Source organism: Perca flavescens, chromosome 2, assembly GCF_004354835.1.
Source record: "Perca flavescens isolate YP-PL-M2 chromosome 2, PFLA_1.0, whole genome shotgun sequence".
Taxonomy (NCBI): Eukaryota; Metazoa; Chordata; class Actinopteri; order Perciformes; family Percidae; genus Perca; species Perca flavescens.
In genome coordinates, this window is record NC_041332.1 from 37,878,173 (window position 1) to 37,903,760 (window position 25,588).

Consider the following 25,588-nt stretch of genomic DNA (forward strand, 5'->3'; position numbering starts at 1 on the left):
ACAGTGACATGGCTGTGTACCCATTAACATATAGACAACTGCCCATACAATGATGCCTATTTACATGGCTTTATAGCTGTTATCATATATAGAAGTAAGTGATGTGATTAGAGATGCTGCCTGTCTCTTTTTCTCCCACTGATGATAAAGCTTCTCAAATCACATATTTCACTCTTCCTGTGACGTCTCCACTCACCACATCCTGGTTTTGAAGAGGCCAACGTATCGGCAGTTTAACGCTTTCGCTGTCAATTTCAGTTCACCCATATGCTCACATATGCTCCTCTCGTAGGATATATATTCTCACTACACTAGCTAAAGTGCACGCACCCACACTGTTTTTTATATAGCATCATGGTAGGCTACTGTCCGATCTGTGGGAAGCCCGTCTACTTTGGTAAGTGTGACCTCTTTTTTTTTTTTTTTTTTTTTTTTTTTTTTATATGTCTGTCTTCCTCTGTCTGTCTGGCATTTTGTCTCTGTCCTGTTCTCTATTTCTTTCTGATTTTTTTGCTCTCTCTCTCAATATCTTTATTTTACTTTTTTAAGTCACAAAACGGTAAGTAAGGAAGGAACAGGGGAAAATGTATAATACATTTTCCCCTGTTCCTTGAATACATTATGTATTCAAAATATTACAGAGTAATACTATACCTTTCTTACAGTGGACATTATAACCTGCCAAACACAGGGGCAACTAGTAATGTAACAATGGCGGCATTCCATTTAGATTATGCACCGGTATTGAGTGCATAGACACACCTAAAGGAAACAGGGGCATCGTTAACATATCATAAGTCAATATATCTGCTTTGAAAAATATGCTTTGATTTTCCTTTTGATACGCGCTACAAAGGTCCATTTGCTGATATATCTGGCATTATTCTTTGTTTGGAGGTCTTTCTCCCTGGCTTTCTCCTTCTCTTTCAAAAACACACGCACACACGCACACAGCCACACGCACGCACACATGCACATGCACATATCCATGATAACAACAGGATGTGGGTCTAGCCGAACAAGCTTGCGCGCTGCTCTCTGGGTTTCCTTTTTACCTTCTTTTAGTTGAGTCCCCTCCCAAACTATTAAATACAAAACATCACTTAAACCATCTATTCCAAGTCTATCATTTTCTAGTTTTACTTTTCTATTCATTCAGCCAAGTTCAAATTCTCAGATGTGACCTGGCCAACACCACACTCTCTGTGTACTGATGAGACTAGCAGTCTACAGTCAGAACCAGACACCTGAATCTCACTATTTCATGTTAATTTTTTATTGCTGTAAATTGATTTTAACCTTTTCCTTAATCTGTATTAAGAATGTTTCTCTAAATCCAAAAGAGAAAAATGCATTAACAAATGTGATCAAGGTCTGCAGCAGTATGACAGGTACTCAACAGAAACGTCTGTGTGATTTGTATAACAAAGTTAGCTCAAGTGAAAGTTAAAGAAAGCAGAATCCACTCCATGTTAACCCTGTCTGTCTGACAGCACCCACCCCTGCACCTAGAGTTTTCAGAACTTGCCTTCTGGTTCCCACTTCAAATGCCCACTAGCCAAACCAACAGATATGAACACTCCTTCATGCCCTCAGCCATCTCACTGCTGAACTCAAATAGAAATAGGTAATATTAGCCTAACCCCCCTACCACGCTTATATATTACAGTTTTTTTGTGGATCTACAGCACTTGGTTCAAATGCTAACACACTGCTGTCCAAACTGTTAACCACACATTCAAAACAGAATAGATTTCAGTCTGGTGCCTATCAAACACTGCTGATTGCAATGGTCTCGTGTTTTAGACTTGTTAGTGAACATACCTTGTATATACAGTATATAGGGAAAGCTCAGAAAGCCTTATTTGGAAATAAAGAAACACCAAATAAGAATGAAACAGTTATTCATTGTACTGTTTGAGAGAAACAGTGAACAGGTAAAAGAGCAAAGATACCAATATGTCCAGGTAAGATGTCTGAGGTTATACACAGCTATTAAACAAAAGTGAAAAACACTATATCTTTACTATAGTAAAACTGAGGACTTTTTTCAGAAAGTAATGGAGGTGGAAGTAAAGGGAACACCACAGTCATTTGTATTTAGAGATGACACAGGTGCATGGCAAGCCAGGACATCCAATGTTCTTTCTTATTACGTACCTTTAGTTTAAAAAAAATAAATTCCAGTCATTACATTAACTACTACAGGCAAAATAAAAGTATTTATCTATTGAAGCAAACTGCTGATTTTCATTCCTTTTTGTTTCCTACAAAAACGGATATATTATAAAATAAAAATTTTCATGTGAAAGAAATTTCACTCTTTTCTTTAAAGAAGCTATTGATTAGTGTAAAGTGACTTAAATTATTCAAACTGTAAAGATGAAAAGTTTGTAATTTGTGTCTTGGTGTTTTTACTCTCAGTGTGTTGTGAGTGTGTGGCTGCACTGAGCCTGTTCTGAGATGTGTGTGAAGAGTTGTGTTGTTAGGAATGAGTTTTGCAGGAGATGTGAACTGTTTAGTTCAGGTGACTGTTGGTAATGCAGACTGTAGTTAGAGTTTTGCACATGTGGCTACAGTTGTGACCACTGCCGTTTAGCAATCGAAAAAAACTGTAATACGGCTTTTTACTTTATGTTTTTACTACTTGTTATTATTATATGTTGTATTTAATTGATCTTGTGTTATTACTGTTGTCACTGTTGCACAATCAATTGCAAAAATAAAGTTCTACTAGACTTGACTATGACTTGATTCAATTAAAAAAATTAAAGATTAAAGATTAAATAAAAAATATTATAATTTGATTGAAGGGATTGTCCCATATTCCAGAGTGTATGTTTGCAAATGCAAAATTCCTCTGCGTTTTTTTGATTAGATATATCTACAAAACATGTCCCAGCCTGCCTCTCATTATCACAGTCCTCATTTGTCATTGGCACAGGTGAAAAGAAGAGGTCCTTAGGGAGGGACTACCACCCTCTGTGTCTCAAGTGTCAAAAGTGCAACAGACAGCTCACAGCTGGACAACATGCTGAGGTAGGCCTGTACGTGGACAATGAATGAGGGAATATGTGAGGAAAAAGTGAATGAAACGAGTAGGGGGCAATAAATATGTCCTGCTAATTGTTTTTCAGTATGATGAGAAGCCATACTGTTCACACTGCTACCTGAAGATGTTTGGTCCAAGAGGTACTACCCCCCCCCCCCCCACACACACACACACACACAAACACACACACACACACACACACACACACACACACACACTGTCTGAATGTCTTTTCTCTGTGTGAATCCTTCTTGACAGGAAACAGGTGACTGGTGTCGCCATGGCACAGTGCAGCTCCTTCACAGACACCAGACTGAGCCAACAAGGACAAACGCTGACATACAAAAGACATGCCGAGCCTGTTTATTGGCATGATAGACAGATATCTAACAGTCCACCCGCTTTAGTTGACTATCATATATACTCCACAAAATGATGTATTTATAAATGTGATGACCACTTGATGCCATGTGTATGTGATTGTTCACTTTTATAATTTAATTAATGTTACATGCAAATTGTAAGTCAGTATTAATAAATGCATTTTTTTTTTTAAACATGCCAACGTCAAGCCCTGGTGGATGTCTCAGTCTCTGTGGTGGACTTTGTAATCATGAGCCCACATGCTCATATCTGGGCATGCAGGGTGGATGTATTCGCTCACAAACTAACAAATACTCTAATCACCGACAACACACATGCACATAAAAAAAAAATGAGTTGAGCTATAGGGTTCTCCCTCTCTGCCTCCTCAATAAGCCAGGGAAAGGAGAGGGAAGGAAGGAAGGAGGAAGGAAGGAATGGATGAGGGTGGTTGATGTTGGCAGGGTAAACCAGATCTTATGCCAGCACAATCTGCTGGAATGGGTGCTACAGTGAGGCAAAGATGGATCTCAAACGCGCTCGCACGCACGCACGCACGCACGCACACACACACACACACACACACACACACACACACACACACACACACACACACACACATCCATTCATGCACACTGCTGTGCAGTGTGCCTTGACTGCTGCAGGGGCTTGTCACCCAGTGGTGGGTGAAGTACATTCACACACACACACACACACACACACACACACATAGAGAAAGAAGTGTGCTGATGTGCTTCCCTGTAAAGTGTCATGTGTCACACGAGTGACATTTCAGGTATTTGTCCTTGAAGGATAGAGGGATACAGAAGTAAAAGGATAAAGGAGGCGGCAGCGGCAGAAAGAGTGTGGAGAAAGCTGAGGGACAAAGAGAGAGAGAGGGCTGATGGGATTATTTTTAACATCTAGCAAAGAGCTAGCAGAGGGAGGCCTGTGTGTCTCTCGAGCACGTCTTTGAACCTGTCCGTCTCCCTCTTATCCCCCCAAGATCCCTCCTTCATCCTCCCTCCTCTTCTATTCCTGCCCTCCGCCTCCTCCATTCTCCCTCCTCCCTCCATGTCTCCTTCACCCCCTAACCCCCTACCTTGATAGATCACATGACGGCTGTGATAACAGCTGGCTGACTGCTCATTTGCATGTGGTTCAGCTACATTCTGTTATTAGGTAGAGAGGGGAGTTATAGGTGAAGAGGGGCTGAGGGTTAGGGAGAGCAAAGTGCTGTGGAGCGCGCTGGGTAATTGAGGGACACTGCGAGAATTGAAAGAATAAAGAGAGAGGCCACGGATTTATAGGGGGGAGACAGGAAGGGAGAGGGAGAAGTCAAATAGAGAAATAGAAAATGAGTGTATTAGGCCTGGCAAAGTTAAAGCAGGGGTTCTTCAACCTGCAGTAATTCACCATGGCTCCAAAGAGCAGAACTGATAGAATGTATCATATCTTTATGTGACGGCTGCACCAGGAAAGGCCCATTTGTGGTCCCAAACTTAAGTTCAGAGACAGTCTGTGTGTAGGCAAGGAATTACTCCGAATGATGACAATTGATGAGGAAATGATATTAAGGAGCACCATTTTTCTTTACATCCAAGATAAAAAAAAGAATGGAATGAAGTAGTAGGCTATGTTTCTAAGGAAAGTCACTTCGCGTGGGACTCCAACACTTGCACTGTAATCTTCATTTGTGTATCACTGTCGACATCTAGTGGCCATGAAAGACAGTGGACAGTGAGGGCATCACACAACATGTCAAAATACCAGTGCTGTTTGTGTAACAGAGTAGTGGCTTATTTATTAAATTTCAAAAAAATCTGCCCACTACCATAAAACATTTTAATCTGTGTTAAGTTTTTGGGAAAGTTGTCATAATGAATGAAAAAGTATTGGAGCTGCTTTGCATTTTGTGATTAGCTAAGATGATGTTGCTTTTTAAATGGTGCTTTATTTTGGGTCTTGTTCATTGTTTGCAGTGAGGCTTCCCTTGGAAATATGCGACTGGAGAGTGGAGGGAAGACAGCCAAAGCTGTTTCAAAGCAGGCCAAAAGGTGAACCAAATTGAACTAGCCAGCAACTGGTTTTCACCTCTTTACATGATTAGCAGTAGCCTGTATGCCATTTGTTGAGATTGAAAGCATATGTTTTAAAGCTAATATTTGGTTTAGGCTTTACCCTGCATTAGCTATAGTCTAACCATGTGAAGCTGACATGTGTGGTTTCTTTAGTCAATCTACTTAGATTGTAAAGAGCAAATTTAACCTAGAAATCGGGAGTTCGGACTTCACAAGGAGTACTTGAAGGCAACTTTAGCTGTGTTATTGTGGTGCGCATGCGCAGTGAGCCAACTAGGAAGCAGAACAGACTAGCTTGAGTTGACGGCTTATGTGGACATGAGCGAAAGCAGCTGCTTTTGAATCATTTATCTGGGGTTTATAAACTCATGGAAAGAAGGAGTCGCTTTAAAATGGAAGGCTGACAGCTTAAAGGAAAGTCAGTGTATTTAAGTATACATTTATTAAAAACTGAGCCACAATGATGTCAGAATGCGACCCGCCGCCGGAGACGGAGACCAGTGAGCCCGTGCTGGACACCGAAGCAACAGCGGTAACGTTACCTGTTTCAGAGTGTAACTTTTACTCGTCAGAGCCTGTAAAGGTATTATTTGACAGGAATGGGATCGGGTTGGGACTTGCGGCGAACCCTGGAGTCGCTGTTCGTATTTCGGACTCTTGTGAAAGCGTCTTAACCGAGCTGGAGACAGACGGCTCCAGCGAAGAGGCGCTGTTGTTACCGTGTTTAGCAGGAAGCTCGTCGTCTCCGCGGGGTGTACGAGAGAAGCGGAGCAGACACAGCTCGTCGTCGGATAAAGACACCTTGGCCTCCCCAGGTAACTTTTTGGGATCAATGCTTTCGACATCTGATAAAAATAAGTACATTAAGTTAAGTAAGGGAACCCATGCTCAACGAGGGTATGTCCTGAGGAACATGTATTTCATATTTTTTTTTGCATATGGTTTAGTGCTGAATATCAGGCTGATTAGATTAACAAATAACAGTGAATGCAACGTGGTCATAACGCTATGATGTCATGCAAGCCCTCTGAGGAGTGTTAACCATTTCACTGTGGCTCTCCACTGGGAGCTCCTGAAGGGCCCCTGTAGTGTCTTGGGCCTGATTTGGGGAACTGAAGTGTTGAATATTGATAGGATATTGGCTAACTTGTTGCCCTGACAGTTTCGATAATTCAATATATTTATTTATCGTCCATCAATAAAATCATATCGTGATGCAAAATAACATCATCTAAATTGATAACAAGCACATACTATCTCAAATTTCTCAAAATCTGATGTGAAATATTTTGAAGGAATATCATTTGAATACTGGTTTTGGTTTTACATCACATTATCACTAATAGGATTAAAGCCCCTGACACACCAACCCGATAATCGGCCGTCGGACAGTCTGGCGAGGTCGCTGACTCGAGTCTGTTTGGTGTGTTCCGTGCCGTCGTCCGGCCTAAATTTTGGTTGACCTGACTTGCTGGGTTGGAGGGCGGGCAGCCAATCTGATTGGTGGAGTGCTAACCCGGAAATAATGAGTGGGATGAGTGATGAATGTCTCTCAAAATCTGACAAATCTTTTAAACTGACCTTTGGCGATCTGAAATGAAGACAGATTCATCAACTGCATGGCCTATTTCTCGCTTAAAATGTTTTCAGAAACCCGTTTCAGTTAACTATTTTCATAAAATAAGAGATCGTATTTCGAACGTTACTATCTGCTTGGAGGAGCCAGCCCCACGTGACGCGTTTGTCATTTTCGGTTTTCATTTTTTTGTATTATGTCTTGCACACGCGCAGAACGTACGCTCAAGACGGCGTCGCTCCGGTGTGTTCCGAGCCACTTTTTGGACCTCAGGGAGCAGACTGATCAGTCCGACTGCCTTTTCTGCCGACGGTCAGCTGTCGGGTTGGTGTGTCAGGGGCTCAAACTAAATCTGATTACTCAGTACAGTATATATGTGCATGCATACATATAAACATAGTCAGAATATAGCTGGGAAAATGTTTTTTTCTCTATAATTTCACTTGTTATGCTCAGTAATATACAAACATGGGCTTTGCCATGTGGTTATTTCATATAGGCTAGACTAAATGACCAGAAATCTAGATCATTATGTAGGCTTACATTGTTAGAGATATATGAAATGACCTATATTAGGATAAGCCCAAGTTAACAGTAACTGAAAAATGTCTTCACTTTAAACACTGTTAAATCACACATTCATAATAGTCTGTTTCGAAAACATTTTACTGCATAATGCCACTTTGGATCAAGCAGGTGTTTAGGTTTCTGTACAGATGATTTCTCATATAGGAGGCTAAGAGAATCTATCTTTTGCCTTTGTATTGTTTTGTTGCGTATCTGGTCAGTCTTACAGATTCACAGCACTAGATTTGTTTTGGACTATAAAAAGAAAAAGGTGATCTAGTCACCATGGAAGCGGCACATATTCTGACTGAACTACTAATTGGACATCACTCCCCCTCATACCACCCACCTTTTTTCCCCCTGCAACTCAATATTGGAGCATTTGTTTCCTTTTATATTCACTTCTGTTGGTCTCTCTCTCTCTCTCTCTCTCTCTCTCTCTCTCTCTCTCTTTCTCTGTCTCTCTCTCTCTGCTGACTCTGAGATCTATTGTTCGACCATGTTCTATCTGGGCCAGAAATCTAGGCCACAGGTACACACGCTGAGCCTGAAATGGCAGGTGTTAGTCTCCCATTTCCTATAGCCTTTTAATGGATCTACGATTATAACGCAGTTTCTATTCAGTGCATTGCAAATTAGAAGTCACACATAGTCCTCAGAGCTGTTGTACTGTGTCACTTTGTAATGATATAAAATTCTGGCAGGGCAATTCTACCATGGATATCTCATGGAACCTGGCCATACACCATCCTGTCCTTCCAGCTCAAATTTACATTTATATAATCTGCCAAACTACATGTTCTACTGTCTTCCTTTACCTGAGTCAATTGTCTGTGAGTACTGTTAGCAGTGTGCAGGAAGCAATGTGAAATTCTTATTTTAAAGCTATGCAAAATACATTTAATCTTGATTGAAACATTTCCGTACATTGACACATTTAATCATGTAGCTGTCTAAGCACAGGACAAAGATTTTGGTGTGTAATAAGTAAAGCGCTAATGAATCAAGAATACGAGCTTGCAATGGCTAACATACGTTTGTGTGTAAAGCTCAGTGGGACCACACATCTTAGCAGTGACCCTTTTCAGAGTGCAGTGTTGCGACTTCTCCGACAGTTTGTGTGCACTGCAGGTCAGCAGCTCTCTAGAGCTTTGAGTGAGCGGCGCTCCTGCTGTGAAAAAGCACATCTGGGCCCGTTAACTGACCGAGGCTCTGAGAGACGGGCATTCAATTGAATAAGGCCTTTGTGGAAGCAAACCCACAGACAGACACGCATGTGTATTTACTTTCACTCCAGCTTTCTGTGGGGCGAGAATAATGGAAGGCGAGCGAGACATTTCTGCCTCTTGCTGTCACAGCGCACAATGACATTATCATAGACTTTCATCAACAGTACAGTCCAGTGCAAGCATACATTTATCATCAGGTAAGACAGCTGAATAAACAGACTGAATTTATTGTTGGAAATTAAATGAAGATAAAATATTGTGTCAGCTCTGTCTCACACGCCGATATATTGTGTTATAAATCAGTGGCATCCCGCAGTACTTTATCACAATCTATCATTAGGTTTATGTTGACACCGTATTATTTCCATATTAAAGTCAAGATGAAGCTGTTTTTAAATAACAACCAGTTTCCCTGCAGACCACCAAAATAAACATGGCCACACTTTTTGGCAGGGTGGCAAATTAGAACTTTGTAATTGTACATCAACCAGAAGACCTTACAACCTCAGGGGGTTGCTGTGCACTGCATTGTGGCCTAACTGAGGCAAATGACCCGTCTCATAGTAGGTAATCGGGCGAAGATGGCATGGCACACACAAAAAACCAGAGGACCACATGTTGCATGTCTTTTTAATATTAAGTATTTTCCAATTGGACCACTAGGATGCAAAATAATTACATACACATACAACATGTGTGTGAGTTGATCAAGTTTGGAATCTCTACTCCATGTAAACTGTCTATAAATATTAGTGCTGTCAAACGATTAAAATATTTAATCGCGATTAATCGCATTGTCATAGTTAACTCGCAATTAATCGCACATTTTTATCTATTCTAAATGTCCCTTGATTTCTTTTTGTCCCTTTTTTTTCTCATTTTAATGCTCTTATCAACATGGAAAAGTGGATCGGCTTGCTTTGTGCTTTTTGTCGCCTGGCTTTGACAAGGGGGCGGAGAATTTGCATCAGCTGTGTGCTTCAAGTGGTATTTCAGACTGGACGTGCTGCGATAATAGCTCATTTCACAACCACAAAACACACAGATCACTTTGGTCTTGTCAATGGAACCATTTGGCAACTTTTTAAAAGTAAACTTTCCATTCAGAATCTTATTGGCATCCATTTTGCCGTCTTGCAATCCACTTAAAACGTAACGTTAGCCTACTACTCTTTGACCAGCTCGCGATCTTACGAATCCCACTATGGCCACGCCAAGACCCGTCCCTTGAATGGCATTTATTGGCCAGGCATCCATGAGAACGCAAGGTAACGTAACCCCATTTGTTCAGGTCCTATCCCCTGACCAATCGGCTATCCTAACCTTAACCACTTGAGGTCAAATGTCTAACCCCAACCAATCAAGCTGCTTCGTAGGGCGGGTCTTGATTTGTAATTTTGCGGCCGGCTCGCAAGCCCAAACAAGTGTGTGCGGCGTGCCGGTTGTTTTGTTTCCGGTCTAGCTAGATCCGGTGTGGTGTTGTAGTTTTTCTAACGTTACTAGTTGTTGCTACAGCATGTGGAAAAAAAATGACAGTTTGCCAGGCCAAAAAGAACGTTAATCTCACGATTAAAATAAATGACGCCGTTAAAATGGGTTTGCGTTAACGTAATAATGCGTTTAACTGACAGCACTAATAAATATATAAACTATATATGTTTTACTTTAATGGAAATTGGTTTCATCAGGAGGGCTGTCTTGACAGTCAAGTCTTAAAATCATCTCGCTCTACTCTACTTTCAAGGCATGCTTTTAATGATTACACAGTATTTTAGGCTACACAAGTGCCAAATGGAGCACAAAACACAAGCATAGCCTCGCCTAAAACATAGTTTTGGTAGCCTCTAGAACTACTTTGAGGTGCATCTCGTGCACCGACCTTGAAAACATAAAAAATGCAGTAGTATGTGGCTTTCAGAGAGCGATGCCAGTGATAATACTGACGCTGGTGGTTTTCAGGTAGATAGAAATCCATAAAAGCACAAATCAGCCAACATGGGAACAAAAACACTGGGTGGAAGTCCTTTTGCCTGGTAAGTAAAAGTGAATTAGAAACTAAACAGACTATGATAATTTAATGTATTTTGTTAGGGAAAAACACAAGTATCTACTTTTTAAATAATCCAGGTCCCTGATGTAATTTTTGCATATCCCCATCCTGCTATTTTCCCCTTCCTTCTTTTTAATTTGCTTCTCTCTCAGCCCCCGTGGAAGTGAATTAGCTTCAAAGCTATTTTTGTTTCTCCTTATCTCTCTGTGACAAATAGCATGTTAGTTGTCCTCACGTCCCTTCTTCCCCCCCCATCCCTGTGTCTGTTCCTTCATCACTCCCTGCGTCCCGCTGTGGCTTTAGTGTGACTGATACAGAGCATGTGAAGCCTTTCTGTCAGCTGACAGTTCTGCCCTGTGAGAGGGGGCGGTAGAAGGTGTTTTGTCATATGGTTGGGCCTTCATCAAAGGAATAATTAGCGGCCAATACCAATTAGACAGCATTCACATTCATGGCATTATATCAGACCTGCAAGGCGATAGAAAATAGCCATTTTTCTGATGTGTGGCAGGGTCACTCATCAGCTCTGTCACCTCACAGCAAGAACAGTACTGGGTTTAAATCCACTGACCCACTGGACCCTTTGTGTGTGCAGTTTGCATGTTCTCCGTACGAGTTTCATCCCACAGTCCTAAGACATGCATGTTCAGAGAGAGAGAGAGAGAGAGAGAGAGACAGACACACAGACACACAGAGAACTACCAGGTGAGCTAGCAGGGTGCACCAGAAATAGTGATTCTAATTTGCCCACAAGTGTGACTGTTTGTGATAGACTAGCCACCTGTCCAGGTTGTACCCCAGCTCTCTCCCAGTGAGTGCAGTGCTGGGAAAAGCTCCAGCCTCCCATGACCCAGAAGAAGAATGGACGGATGGATGGCTCCAGTTGCCTCTGACATACAAACCGTGTGCATGAGTGGAGAGGGTAGTTAGAGTAGAAGCAGCAGATGGAAAAGATTGACCTGTAGATCAGCTTACAAGCATATAGAAATATCATTATTTGGATGAAATTACTATTTTCAGTGGATTTTGTATATACATAAATGATCTTAATACAAAACTGTTTATTTGGATGGCATTTTTTTTTATAGAGAAATATCTTTTTACTTTGTAATAGGGTTTGCAAAGATGACCTACAGTATGTGTTTTTCTATATTCTTCATCGTTCAGACAGATTAAAAAGACTGTCTTTCATGGCAATTGGCTCCTTTTTTATATGCTATGACACAGGTTGCCATGGATATTTCCTGATGGTGCTTTTGATGTTCACAAAACTTTATTGCCAACGATTTTAACTGCGTGCCATTTAATTTAACACCATGTTTTGGAAGTGGCATGAATGACATTATCATAAGAAAAGCCGTTGCTGTTTTACTGTGGCACGGTCTGATCACCCACAACGCAAATATAAATATCAGTCTGAACTTTTGTCCCGCTCTAGGTACCAACAGTGGAGACTTCAACCATTTCCCTGACGATCCCGAGTTTGCAGATATTATCAAAAGGGCGGAACAAGCTATAGAGAACTGCGTCTTTCCAGAGAGGATTTCCCAGGGTTCCAGCGGGAGCTACTTTGTCAAAGACCCAAAAGGGGTGAGGAGCACATAGAGGATTGTACATTAGCCTTTTTTAATAGGAGTTATGAGATTTAAGAAAGCATTATATAGTAGAGATGGCCCGATACCATTTTTTGCTTCCCGATTCCGATACCTGAACTTGTGTATCGCCCGATACCGAGTACCGATCCGATACCAGTGTGTCATATATTTTATTATGTTTTAACAGCTGTATACTATTATCCCTGTATGGATGTGATATTATTTCTATCTTTGTGAAACGTGAACAAACACAAACAATGAACGCCACAGAACTTTCTTTTATTGTCCAGTTTGACAGTCAGTTATAACGGAAAAAGAACATAAATAAACTACTTTTAACGTAGATTTTCTTTAGGGCTTTATTACGTGGTATCGGATCGGTGCATAAACTCCAGTACTTCCCGATACCAGCGTTTCAGGCAGTATCGGAGCTATATAATAGAGATGTTTGGAACATCTCTATTATATAGTCACTTTCCCCCCTCAGATTTACCCAGCTAGTGTAGAAATTCTAGCTGGTGATTAAATGTGCCAGCTTTGTGACATTTAGCTTACTGTAAGCTCCCTTTTAAGGTGGTTCTACACTGCTCTAGACCAGAGTCGAGCTGCTGAACGGAGAGAGCAGGAGGTGGACTCCGGCAGTATGCGCGGTTAGCATCACACAACAGGAAAAAGATATTGATCTCTAACATGTTAGCAGCTTCTCTGTCACTTCACGATTGTTGCTCATAACTTTGCATGGCGTGCCTGTGGTTCTTTAGTCTTGTTCTTTTAAAGGTGCCATAACATGAATAATGGCTAGTTCTGTCCCGGTTATATCCCTGTCTGTGCTGTATTCTCCCATGTGCCAAATGTATAGCAAAATGCATTTTGATATATAATGCTCTTTTTCCTTGTCTTTTTCCCTCTACAGAAAGTCATTGGTGTTTTCAAGCCAAAGTCAGAGGAACCTTACGGTCACCTTAACCCCAAATGGACCAAATATTTTCACAAGGTACATTGTGTGACTGATCTGTTACGTGTGTGTTAACAATCTGAGGGAGTATTAGCCAACAACACTCTAAACCAATTTTCTTTTTTTTTAAAAGCTTTCTCAACGTTTCCTGGTTGCCCACTCTTTCTTCCTCTCTCTTGCCCTCTCTCATTAGCTGTGCTGTCCGTGCTGTTTCGGCCGAGGCTGCTTGTTGCCTAACCAGGGTTACCTCTCCGAGGCTGCTGCCTCGCTGGTTGACACCAAGCTCGGCCTGGGAGTGGTGCCGAAAACCAAGGTGGGGGCTCTGAGAGCATGCGTGTTATTGCATTTAAAGTGCTCATGTTATGCTCATTTTCAGGTTCCTAATTGTATTTAGAGGTTGTACCAGAATAGGTTTATGTGGTTTAATTATCAAAAAACACCGTCTTTGTGTTGTACTGTACATTGCTGCAGCTCCTCTTTTCACCCTGTGTGTTGAGCTCCCTGTTTGAGCTACAGAGTGAGGCACTCACTCCTGTTCCATCTTTGTTGGGAGTCGCACATGCGCAGTGGCTAGGTAAGGACTACTAGCCAGTCAGAAGCAGAGTATGAGGGCGTGGTACGCTAGCAGCACTCTGAAGTAAAGCCTGGACTACAATAGAGCTGTTTGGAGCAGTTTGTGAACAGTGTTTTCTGTTGGAGATGGTAAGTCCCTTTGGGGTGGACTTTGGGCTTTTTCACTTTGTAAACCTATAACATGCACAAAAAAGATATATAACACAATAAAGGAAAGGGAAAAAGCCAAAAAGCATAATATGAGCACTTTAAAAGTTTTTGAATTTGCAACATGTCACAGTTTGACTAGTGTGGCTATCACCAGACCAAGCTCAGTCTTTTAAGATTGAAACATTAGTCTGGGGAGTCTGCTCTGTATTTTCTCTGCACAAGAGGCGTGATCAACGGGCATAGTTCAAATGTCTCTCTACGCAATTGGATAGTCCTTCAACCAATCAGACCAACGATCGGGTGACGTAGCAGCGACAGTGGCATCAACGGCTTGCTGCCATGGAGCGCTGCGCTTCGGTGGCCGGCTTGGTGAACATAAACAAGAAGCTGCTTGGTTGCTTCTCTATCACCATCGTGGCTTGCCAGGTGGAAGCCAGGTTTCCGCAAATTTGTAACGGAAGCAGGATACATAAACGTACACGTTTCCAGCCTGAGCTGCAGGGTGAAATCAAATCGCCGGCAGATCCCAGTCTACAGTTTGACTGAAATCCGACTAAATTCTGAACTCCTGTGAATGTACTGAAACAGAATATGTATGTAGATGTGATATTCTTTTTTCTAGCTGTAAGAGAAACTATCGAGCAGTGGTCACAAGGTACAACTAAACCAGTGGTAACGGAGTGCCTTCCTTTTTTATCAGGTGGTGTATCTGGCCAGTGACACGTTCCACTACAGCGCCATCGACCGAGCCAAATCCAGGGGGAAGAAGTACGCCTTAGAGAAAGTCCCCAAGGTGGGACGACGCTTCCACAGAGTGGGCCTGCCACCTAAGGTAACAGAAAGTGGTACCCCTTCATGGTCTAATGTCCCCAACATTAAGCTGTTTTGTATGAGCAATAGGGCTGTCAAAATCGCTTAAAAAATTACGTTTGAATATTCCCTCTAAAATAACAACGAATATTTGAACTATTCAAACATCTGGTTGCGCATGCATCCAAGGTGGCGCGTGACATCGTGACGTCAAAATTATGCAATATCCGGCCGAGCCGACGTCGCGCACGTCTCTTTTTTTTTTTTAATCAAATCGAACCAATGACGGCAACGCTGCTGCCACTCTTTCTTTGTTTGAGAAGGCCTATACAAATGGTGTAATTAGAACAAATACTAATGTGTACTAAAAATATTTGTATTGCTAACACAACATGTTAAAACAGTTTCTTTAAATGTCACGTTTTTGTTTTACATTTGCACATGGTCTGCTGTCTTATCATTATGAAATGAGAGCGCTGTGTTCTCAGTGAGCAGAGGGCTCAGAATAGCTGCCTGGCAGAGGACGGTAAAAGGAATCGTGTCACACTCTCTCTGAAAAAAACGGGTTTAAGAAAATAAGGTAGGAAGAGGAAGCATAAATGCCATCTCTGTTTTGAATTGTGTTCTTTTTTTCACCGTCTTTCAAACAGTGATTGTGTAGTCTTGTCTCTTTTGCAGTCTGCTGTACTCACACCTGAAACCAAGTTTAGCATTTCATCAAAAACATGTAAAGCGACGTATTGTGCAGCTCCCTCTGTCTCATCTTCTTCTTTATATATATATATATATATATATCCACCTTTATTTATAAAGCACTTTAAAAACAACACTGTTGACCAAAGTGCTGAACACAGTCTATGAATAAACAACATACAACAGAGGCACAACACAATATTAATAAAACAATAAAAATGAATACAGCAATACAAAACTCAAAGTCAACCCTCAAACTGAGTTAAAAGCCAAAGAAAATAAATGAGTTTTAAGACGAGATTTAAAAACACCAAGAGAGTCAGTCTGATGTGTAAAGGCAGCTCGTTCCATATATCTTTGTAGGTGTTGGCTGTTATAAAAAAAAAAAAAAAAAAAGGTGGCTGGAAGAATGTGTTCAGGAAGTCGTATTGAGGAAGTTGGCTTCATGTTTTCAAATGTCACGCACTGCTGACATTTTAGCCTGTTGACATCACACAATTTCACGTTACATCATTGCACCCCACCACATCATTACCATATAAACGGGCTGCTTGCTATTTCAGAACACGCTGTTTTTTTTTTTTTTTTTTTTTTTTTTTTATGTTTATGTGATGAGGTGTGTCTTTGTTTCCAGGTGGGCTCGTTTCAGCTGTTTGTGGAGGGTTACCGTGAAGCGGACTACTGGCTGCGGCGCTTTGAGGCAGAACCTCTGCCAGAGAACATCAGGAAGCAGCTGCACTCACAGTTTGAGCGGCTGGTAGTGTTGGACTACATTATCCGAAACACAGGTGAGGGGGCGGGGGGGTCTGTGTTGACATGTATTCAACACACTGTGTACTAAAGTTAAACACAGCATTGCAGTTAGGGATGGTAATGATTAACCGTTAACTGAAAATAAGAATTTTGACCGATTTTTATTTTTATTTTTTTATTAATACTATCAGTTGAACTGTTAAAAGCAATGTTTTTAACCCTTGTGTTTTTTTTGGGGGGTCAAAATTTAAAATTCAAACATTTATTTTTCTGTCCCTTTTTTCTAGGGCTGCTCCCTCTTAGTCAATTAGTCGACTAATCGGTCATTTTGGTCTTAGTCAACTTAGATTTCTTTAGTCCATTAGTCATGTTTTATGCTCTTTCACGCTGAATGACTTATTTCCAAGAAACGTACGAGCACATCTCTGGTAAACACAAGAATTAAAGTGGTGCTTTTGCATGACTCTTTGCGGAGAAACTCAGATTTACAGATCTGTCGATTAAATCAAGTAATCGATTAGTCGATACAATTGAAGGAGTGTTAGTCGACTTAGAATTTCTTCAATTGAGCACAACCCTTCTTTTTTCCAAGTCTTTTGTCACTTATTCTTGTTAAGTTTGTTGATTTTCTTTTTTTTTTTTTTATCTGTGCTTGTTTTTTTGACGTTTTTGTTGTTCTTTTCCAATTTGAACCTTTTTTCTGACATTTTTGTCATTTTTTTCAACGTTCTTTTATTAATTTTTTTTCTCCAAATACTATAAAATTAAATAAAACACCCAAATTCAATAATAGTAGTGAACGGATCATTTATTTTACTTGCGCAGCCGGTACAAGTCTGCAGCTCTCTGCATATGCAGGAAAGTGTGTCCTAGCCTCACAGATGGGAGAACTGGGACTCTGTTGCCTGCTTGTCGTTTAACAGTTAATAGACCTTTTTCACGGCAGACATGTTGACATGTAAGAAAAGCACAAGTGTAATCAAAACCATTAATGATGGCTGCATTCCACTTAGGAGAGGCCCTGGTATTGTGCATGCTGACTCACTGAAATAGCTTACTGGGACACTTGATGGAATTGAGCCGTCGTTAAGGTTATAAATTTCAGCTGTGCTTTTCCTACTATGACAAAATGTCTGCCGTGAAAAATGTCAATAATCGGTCAGTCTATATCAACGACGTTCCACTTCTGGGATTGCTTCGGTGCCGCCAGAAAATTCCTCCGGATGTCACTCTTTTCAGCCGGATGTCCGTTTCCTTCCTCTTTCTTTGTGTTGGCGTTCTAAACTCCGGTGGATTTCTGAGGACTATTGTTAACTGTTCCTCAGATCTCTGCAGGGTAAATCCAGACAGCTAGCTAGACTATCTGTCCAATCTGACTTTTCTGTTGCCCGACACATGTTCCACCATGTTCCTTCCCGAGGCTATTTTGCAGATGCACCGTGGCTCGGACGTGATTGTGATTAGGGCTGGGTATCGTTCAGAATCTTTCGATCCGGTGCCAATTTCGATACCTCAGTTTCGATACCGGTTCCTAATGATACTTTTTTCGATACCATATGTTTTAAAATCCATTTCAACATCAACAAAAATACATTAAACACAAAAATTGTGTGTGTGTGTGTGTGTGTGTGTGTGTGTGTGTGTGTGTGTGTGTGTGTGTGTGTGTGTGTGTGTGTGTGTGTGTGTGTGTGTGTGTGTGTGTGTGTGTGTGTGTGTGTGTGTGTGTGTGTGTGTGTGTGTGTCGGAGCTCTGCTCGCTGTCAGTATGCAGAGAGGACAGATAAGCTTGCGCTTAAGCGTTCAGACGCTTTTGGAACCGAAATTTGGCACCGAAAAATTTATAATTTTTAGATACTCATAGTATCAGAGAATTTTTTTCCGTGCCATAAAAGTATCGACGTTCGGTACCCAGCCCTAATTGTGATTGGTTTAAAGAAATGCCAACAAACCAGAGCACGTTTTTCTCCCATGCCTGAATGCTGTGTGGTCTCGCCAGACCCTCCTTCGCAGCGCTGTGGAGGAAGGTCTGCCAATGTAATTTGTAAAAAAAAAAAAAAAAAAAATAAAAAAAAAAATAACTCTAAATAAGCATCCGTAATAACAGTCCATCACTCCCGACTTTTTCACGTTCCTGTTCCTACAATGTTGGCCACTTTACTTGTATTGAGTGACCGATTTTGGTAATGACAAAACTGCCATTCGTCCTATTTTACTAGAGTGAGTTTTTCTTTTGCACTCTAGCCATTTACAGTCATTGCACTACATTGCTGTGTGTTGACATTGTCAGCCTTTTTGAAAGTTCACTAGTGTGTTACATTTGAATTTGTGCTCGTCATTATGGCCAATCATTTATAAAAGCTAGCTGTCTGGCTGTGGTCTTTCCTACCTGCATACTTATTTCCATTTTCTCTTCGTCCTCAGATCGAGGGAATGACAACTGGTTGATCAAGTATGAGAAGTCAGGAGGAGAGGGACAAAAGGTAAGGTTAAATGCACACATAGTTAGGGTGTGTTCAGACTGATCAAATAACAAATTCTCAGCCTGCCTCATGCAATTGAACTGCTGGAATGCTGATACATTGTCACTGTGGGACACATCCCATGTTAAAAACACACACACACACACACACACACAAACGCTAAAACACACACACTTGTGTACTTGATGTTCTGTCACTTATCCATATGCAGGACACATTGGGGCCCACATTGACAGACAATAGCTTGGATATTGCAGGTCTGGAACAAACCAGTGCCCCAGAGACTTTGTTGGTTACAGATCCCATAACACGGTCTGCCTCCCCATCATTAATCATCATTTGCCATGCGTTGATAAATGAGCAAAAGGTTGTCATCCATCTGTCCAATTAATCAGCCTTTGGACCGTGATCAATGACTCGTCTGGTCATCGATCATGAATCCCTCTGTCGGTTGTTGGTGATGACTTCTGTGATCCTCTTTTCCTCTCACTTTAGGATGCAGAGTGGCCAGAGAATAGTTCCGAGTCCTGCATTAAGATTGCAGCGATCGACAACGGCCTGGCCTTCCCCTTTAAACACCCGGACGAATGGAGAGCCTGTATGTTGGTCTATTTCCTCCCTCACTTCTCTTTATACATGTTCTGTTTTTTCTGTTCACTGTCTCTTACGGGGGCATTATTGTAGCAGAAGTATTTGCACACGTGTGTGGTAAATTGTGTCCATCCATGTATGCGTAATCAGATTTGTAAATGTGTACATGGAGGCACTACTGAGGCGCAATGTGGAGAGAGATGGGACAGGTACAGACAAATCTCCACACACGCCACACACATTGGCAGACCTCTGCCACAGCAGAAGTGTAGCAACAATCATGTGTAAAAAGACAGCCAATTAAATTAGTTAAGACTTATAAAAGTAAAAAAACAGAAGGTAATACTTATAAAACTAACTTTCTTTCATCTTTGCTGAAACTGACCATGTCATGATGTCCCAGTAGAACTACATGAAGCAGGTCATTTAAAAAAACAAATCCAGCTCCTCTGGCACCACCTCCAGCCTGTAGTGTGATTTGCAAAAATCCACCGCTCCCTGTTCAGATGCACCAATCAGGGCCAGGGGGGAGGGTGTCTAACTGCGTGTCAATCACTGCTCATGCACAGCATTCATTCTCTCTTGTGGGGGGAGGGGGCTTTAGCACAAACGGGGGGAGGGACTGAGAAGTTGTCAATGTTCAAATTTTTTGGCTAAGTCCTGGATCTTCACAATCCTACCTGCAGCACCTTTTTAAGAGGTCTGCCTGAGTAGTAACTGATGACTTGTCGGTCTGTATTTCCAGCTCTTGTAGCAAAGTGATTTTCAGCCATTACTATCGAAGTCTGCATTGACAGATTACAGATTTGTCTACACATTTACTGGTTTCACATTCACATGGATAGCTAGGCATTTTCCAAAGGTTAAGAAAAAAACAACCACATTGTTTTTTTGTACGGATTAAACAAACATTACCTTTGGACAGTGCCAGGCTTCATGTGTTTGTGCTCAGCCAACCAGCTGCTGGCTGTAGCTTCATATTTACCCTACAAACATGAGAGTGGTTTCAGTCCTCCTAGCTGAGCTCTCAACGTGAACTAGCTTGTTTTTTCTAACTATTCTTTTAATTGCCTGTCCCTCAAATACTTAACCACTTATTTATTTAGATTTGTTTATTCTCGCCATGATGAGTTGTAAGACGGTTAACAATAAATAAAAGCAACAGTAAAAATGCACTACAAAACGGTATAGATGCAACATAATATAACAAGATAGTGTGTACTCTACAAATAGTTATATAGTCCTTCCAGAAAAGAGTTTTTTGTGATTGTTGCAAGCAAAAATCCTTGATTATGCGGCACATTTTCTTAAAAAATGCAATGGAATATGCGGGATATTTATGCAATTTTATGCGATGAAATTGCGGGAACTTTCATAAATTGCAGGAACTTGCAAAAACTGCGGTTTGTTGAAAAAGAGGGGGAAAAAAAAGAAGTGATTTTTTTTCCCCAACACCCTGCTTTTCGATGATGTTCATGTCGCGTAATTACGTCACTTCATAACGTTTCCATGGCAACATGGGAAAATGCCTGTTCTTGTGTGAAGTAAACGCAACATCTTTCAACTTTCTGCTAAGATATATGTGACTTTTTTGCAACGAAAATGTGGGGATTATGAAATCATGCAAGCCCCGCATATTTAGCGCGGAAATCTGCAATTTATGCGGCGAAAGTGCGGCGTATTTGGAAAAATGCGGCCCCCGCATGAATCTGCGGACTTTGGCTGATTATGCATTGAATTATGCAATCTCATAATCACGTTTTTCTGGAGGGACTGGTTATAGACAGTTGTGCGAGAGGAAGGCTATGACTGTAGTGGCAGGCAACCGTTGTTTAATGTCATCCAGCGTGTTGTGACAAAGTGGACCGTTGCCTCCCCCATATCAGACCCATTCCACTGGGCATGGCTCCCCCAGGCTAAGGTGGCCTTCTCCCAGGAGACCAGAGACCTGGTGCTGTCCCGCCTCTCCGACATGAACTTTGTCCAGGACCTCTGTGAGGACCTCTATGAAATGTTCAAGGTACGAGCCACCCCGTAACTTTCTTCTCTCCCTGATTTCTCTGTTTAGACAGATTACAATTAAGAGAAGAGCTGTCTGTCGGCATGGTAACATGAGACAGGACCCCTGCTAACAGGAGTTATTGTTTTTCTCTTCAGACGGATAAAGGCTTTGACAAAGCCATGTTTGAGAGGCAGATGTCGGTTATGAGGGGACAGGTGAGTTTTCTTTCTTTTTAAAGAAAGTATTTTTGACTGTTGTTGCTATCAGCCTCTTTGCCTTGTCTTTCTCCTTTTGTGTCCTATATATATATATATATTTTTTTTTATCCTACCATGCTCTCCTTCCTCTCTCCCGTGCCCTACTTTCAGTCACTTTCGTTGTTTGCTCTGTGACTTAATCACCATCCGTCTTGTCCTAATTTCTCACCCTCCACCCTCCTGTCTACTGCCCTACAGCCCTCACCTTTTTCATGTCTTTCATTTCTACTCCTCATCTCAACCGTTTACCTTTTTTGATTAATGACCACTGAGTGTGTCATAGCCATAACAGTCTATGGTCATAGCATAATGATTACGTTGGTCAAAGGAACACAAAGCAGACAGTTATTTCCATGAAGCAAGTCTCTTTTTTTTATTTTTATTTTTTTTTTTTTTATATGTAGTTCCCATAATTTACTATACCCAGTGTTGTTGTGTTCTTCTATTTCCAGTAGTATCTCAATATATTGACTTAATATCTCAGAATATTGACTACGTATCTAACTATATTGACTAAGTAACACCGAATTTTGACTTAGAATCTCAATATATTGACTTAGTATCTCAGTATATTGACTTAGTAACTCAGAACATTGAATAAGAGCCGGCGCGGTTATTCGATTCAACAGAAAATGACTTATTTTGATTTGTTAATTGTTGAAGGCATTTTTATACCGATTTTTAGATTAGGCTGATCCATGTTGCTTCAGATTTCATAGGTGCACACACACACACACACACACACACACACACACACACACACACACACACACACACACACACACACACACACACACACACTGACACTCTGCAACCAATGCAACCAATACCCAGAATGTAAAAAATGGTTTGTGTACGTGTACATCATGAACCCTGTCTCCACCAGGTGTTGAACCTGACCCAGGCGCTAAAGGACGGGAGGAGCCCCATCCAGCTGGTGCAGATGCCCCGGGTGGTAGTGGAGCGCAGCCGCTCAGGCGGCCACGGACGCGTGGTCACGCTCGGCAATGCCTTCACACAGACCTTCCATTGCAAGCGGCCCTTTTTCTCCTCGTGGTAGTCTGAGATGGGTGAGGAGGGCGAGCTGAGGAAAGACTTCTGCAACAGCTCTTTTTATTAATTTTTTTTTTTGTCGTCCTGAAGTGAGGGAGAAGACGTGAATATCGCACTGGACACACCGGCACATATTTCTTTTGGCGAGAGAAGAAATGAAGAGGAAGACACGGATGATAGAAAGTTAAGATGAAGAAACTTGGCTTCTGTGCATTCCTCGTGGTTGTGAAGAGAACAGCGAGAAGCATGGCAGCTGGAGAGATTGGCATACCATTGTCTCCTTGAGACCTTGGGGCTGTTTGTGGTTACCATGGTGACTTGATTGGATAATCGGCTTTTCCACAGAGGTGGGCTTTGTTTATTGTTAGAAGGCAGAAAGGAGATTTTTTTTATTTTATTTTTTTTCACCCACCTAAAGTACCTAATGAAGTCTCTTGCAAGGTCTCTTAGTGGGGTTAATGGCCAAAGAAAAGTACCTGCAGACCACAGAAGTAGATGTGTGGTCCACTATGTTTGGGAATCTAAAGGACTGCTTTCATAGATCTCTCCAGGAAGTGATTTTTGTTCCTGGTCTGGGGTTACAGTCCCAAACTATTTGCTTTGCCTTGTAGGATTACTTGTTAAAATCTAGACGTGCACTTGCACTGCTGGAGGTGTTTGACTAGTTTTACAGAACCGCGTCAAACCACTTTTTATCCAGTGTTTGTTTTTCCCATTCTGTTGAACAAACAGTGTCTTCAACTCTCACTACTGCCAAAATCTGCTTGTGGGAGGAATATTTAAAAGCCTCAAGAAGAGAATATTGTTGAAACTTGAATATGACATTTGGGGGTAGGAGGACTAGTAATAAACACATTGCTTGAATGTAATCTGTTTACGGTTTCTACACAGATTCTTGCTCCTAAACATTTCAATACGAGTGAATGCTGTCAAAAATAGTTTTTTCTTTCTTTCTTTTTTTTTGTAACAATGAATGTATTTGTTGTTAGACATGTATTTAATTGCTGGCCAGCAGCTTTCTCTTGAACCTCGTGGCATGGGTGGAAGGCTACCTCGTCCCTGACCTTTACAATACATTATATGAAGAGGAAAAACAAAAACGGAGAACGATATTTCACACTTGCTCGATGCCGTTGTGTTTTTCTTATGTATGCATCTTGAAATTTGTATTCCAACTCGATGATTGTATGAGTAAAGTTGTATATTTAACAGATGAAAAATAAAATTTGGGAAATTTAAATCTTTGTTTTGGTCTGTTGTATATTACAGTTTCACAGAAAACGCGTGATTGTGTAAGGAATGAGATAAAGATGAAATCTGCTTTTTGACTTAACTGCTGAGGGATGCAAAATGGTACACAGGGTTACAGCTGTGTACATTAACTGCCTTCAAACATTGTTGACAAAGGTGTGTAGAGCAGAGACCTGGGACTGGCCGGACCATTACACTTGTAGAGTTAATGATTAACTGATCTCCAAAACCGTAATACATCAAGACAAAGGGAGCTATTCATAACGGTTGTATACAAACGCAGACTAACATGAACACTATTTGAGTTATTTACTAAAGTAATTTATAAGATTTGAATATACAGTGTATATCCATAAAACGGAAAAGAGAAAACACGTGTACATTTTAAACGTAAAACAATAGCTATTAAATACAGAGATATGATTAGTACTGTCAATAACATGGGTCTTTTGTGATTGTACTGTGGGGATTCAGTCATGTATCTTACCTAACTTTTTCAGGATTGATTTACTAAAAAAAAATCATTTTATATACATCAAGTAATCATTTAGTTAGTTAGTTACAATGTCATTTTTACAGTTTATGTTCAGAGTCCAATTTATTTAAAGATTTTTTTGGGGGGCATTTTAGGCCTTTATTTATAGGACAGCTGAAGACATGAAAGGGGAGAAAGAGGGGAAATAACATGCAGCAAAGGGCCGCAGGCCGGAGTTGAACCCACAGCTGCTGTGTCGAGGAGTAAACCTCTATATACGGACTGCTCTACCAGGTGAGCTACTCAGGCACCCTTGCTTTTCTTTCTTTCTACAATTGTCGTAAAATTGATAGTCAATTTACAACAATATAAAACTTAATAAAGCAACAAATCCTCACATTTGAGATGCTTGAACTGAATAATATTCGGCATTTTTTCCAAATGAAAATTGATTATCGAAATTCGACAAATTTATGAATTGTGTAATAGTTTCAGGATTTGGGAGGGGGGTAATAACTATCATTTAGCATGGTTCATCATGGTAATCGGTAGTAGTGATACTAAAACCTTGATTGTGTGTCAGTGGGCAGATCCACAGTTCACGCTGTAAGGTTAAGCTGATCTAACGAGTTGAATGGAGGCGTTGATGAGCGGATGTTATCCTGTGAACACAAGCACGTGCAGAATTGAAATGCACTCATTAAAACATCTCTACATGTATGTGCAAAAGAAACACACGCAGCAACATGCACACACCTCCACAGTATGCCCCTTCAACCGTAACACTGGTAGAAGTGAGGTAGTTAAAGGTGTCACCACCCACTCATCCCTCGGCACCCACACATACTGTGAGAGGAAAGCGGATATAAAAGAAAAAGCTGTTGCAATATGATCAGTGTCAGCAGTAAGATGTAGAGGGACACATAGCTTAACACTGCCACCATGTGGAAAACATTCACTCTGCTAAACTTAAAGGCACATGTCATGAAATTCAAAGTGCAGTAGTTGGAATTGGCTTCGTTTTCCCCTTTTA

The 25,588-nt window shown here is 41.1% G+C and overlaps 2 protein-coding genes across 2 annotated transcripts; both read left to right on the forward strand.

The window, feature by feature from the left end:
• The first annotated feature begins 232 nt into the window (after positions 1-232).
• Positions 233-3,614, forward strand: zgc:195282 (cysteine-rich protein 1). The gene is made up of 4 exons (XM_028564600.1): positions 233-397; positions 2,945-3,039; positions 3,138-3,192; positions 3,311-3,614. Exons 1-4 carry the CDS (start codon positions 355-357, stop codon positions 3,319-3,321), a joined length of 204 nt encoding a protein of 67 aa, XP_028420401.1. The 5' UTR covers positions 233-354; the 3' UTR covers positions 3,322-3,614.
• A 2,029-nt stretch (positions 3,615-5,643) lies between these two features.
• Positions 5,644-24,069, forward strand: pi4k2b (phosphatidylinositol 4-kinase type 2 beta). Its single transcript, XM_028564720.1, has 11 exons — positions 5,644-6,311; positions 12,357-12,508; positions 13,427-13,507; positions 13,662-13,781; positions 14,892-15,023; positions 16,329-16,482; positions 18,868-18,926; positions 19,422-19,524; positions 21,404-21,537; positions 21,675-21,734; positions 22,663-24,069. The coding sequence occupies exons 1-11, from the start codon at positions 5,957-5,959 to the stop codon at positions 22,834-22,836; spliced, it is 1,524 nt and encodes a 507-aa protein (XP_028420521.1). The 5' UTR covers positions 5,644-5,956; the 3' UTR covers positions 22,837-24,069.
• The last annotated feature ends 1,519 nt before the right edge of the window (positions 24,070-25,588 follow it).

Bases quoted from the DNA above. Each gene is read 5' to 3' on its own strand.
- zgc:195282 (XM_028564600.1), top strand. From the start codon at position 355: ATGGTAGGCTACTGTCCGATCTGTGGGAAGCCCGTCTACTTTG. The intron at 398-2,944 runs GTAAGTGTGACC...TCATTGGCACAG, and splicing joins TGGGAAGCCCGTCTACTTTG to GTGAAAAGAAGAGGTCCTTA. The intron at 3,040-3,137 runs GTAGGCCTGTAC...ATTGTTTTTCAG, and splicing joins CAGCTGGACAACATGCTGAG to TATGATGAGAAGCCATACTG.
- pi4k2b (XM_028564720.1), top strand. From the start codon at position 5,957: ATGATGTCAGAATGCGACCCGCCGCCGGAGACGGAGACCAGTGAGCCC. The intron at 12,509-13,426 runs GTGAGGAGCACA...TTCCCTCTACAG, and splicing joins TTGTCAAAGACCCAAAAGGG to AAAGTCATTGGTGTTTTCAA. The intron at 21,735-22,662 runs GTGAGTTTTCTT...TGTCTCCACCAG, and splicing joins TGTCGGTTATGAGGGGACAG to GTGTTGAACCTGACCCAGGC.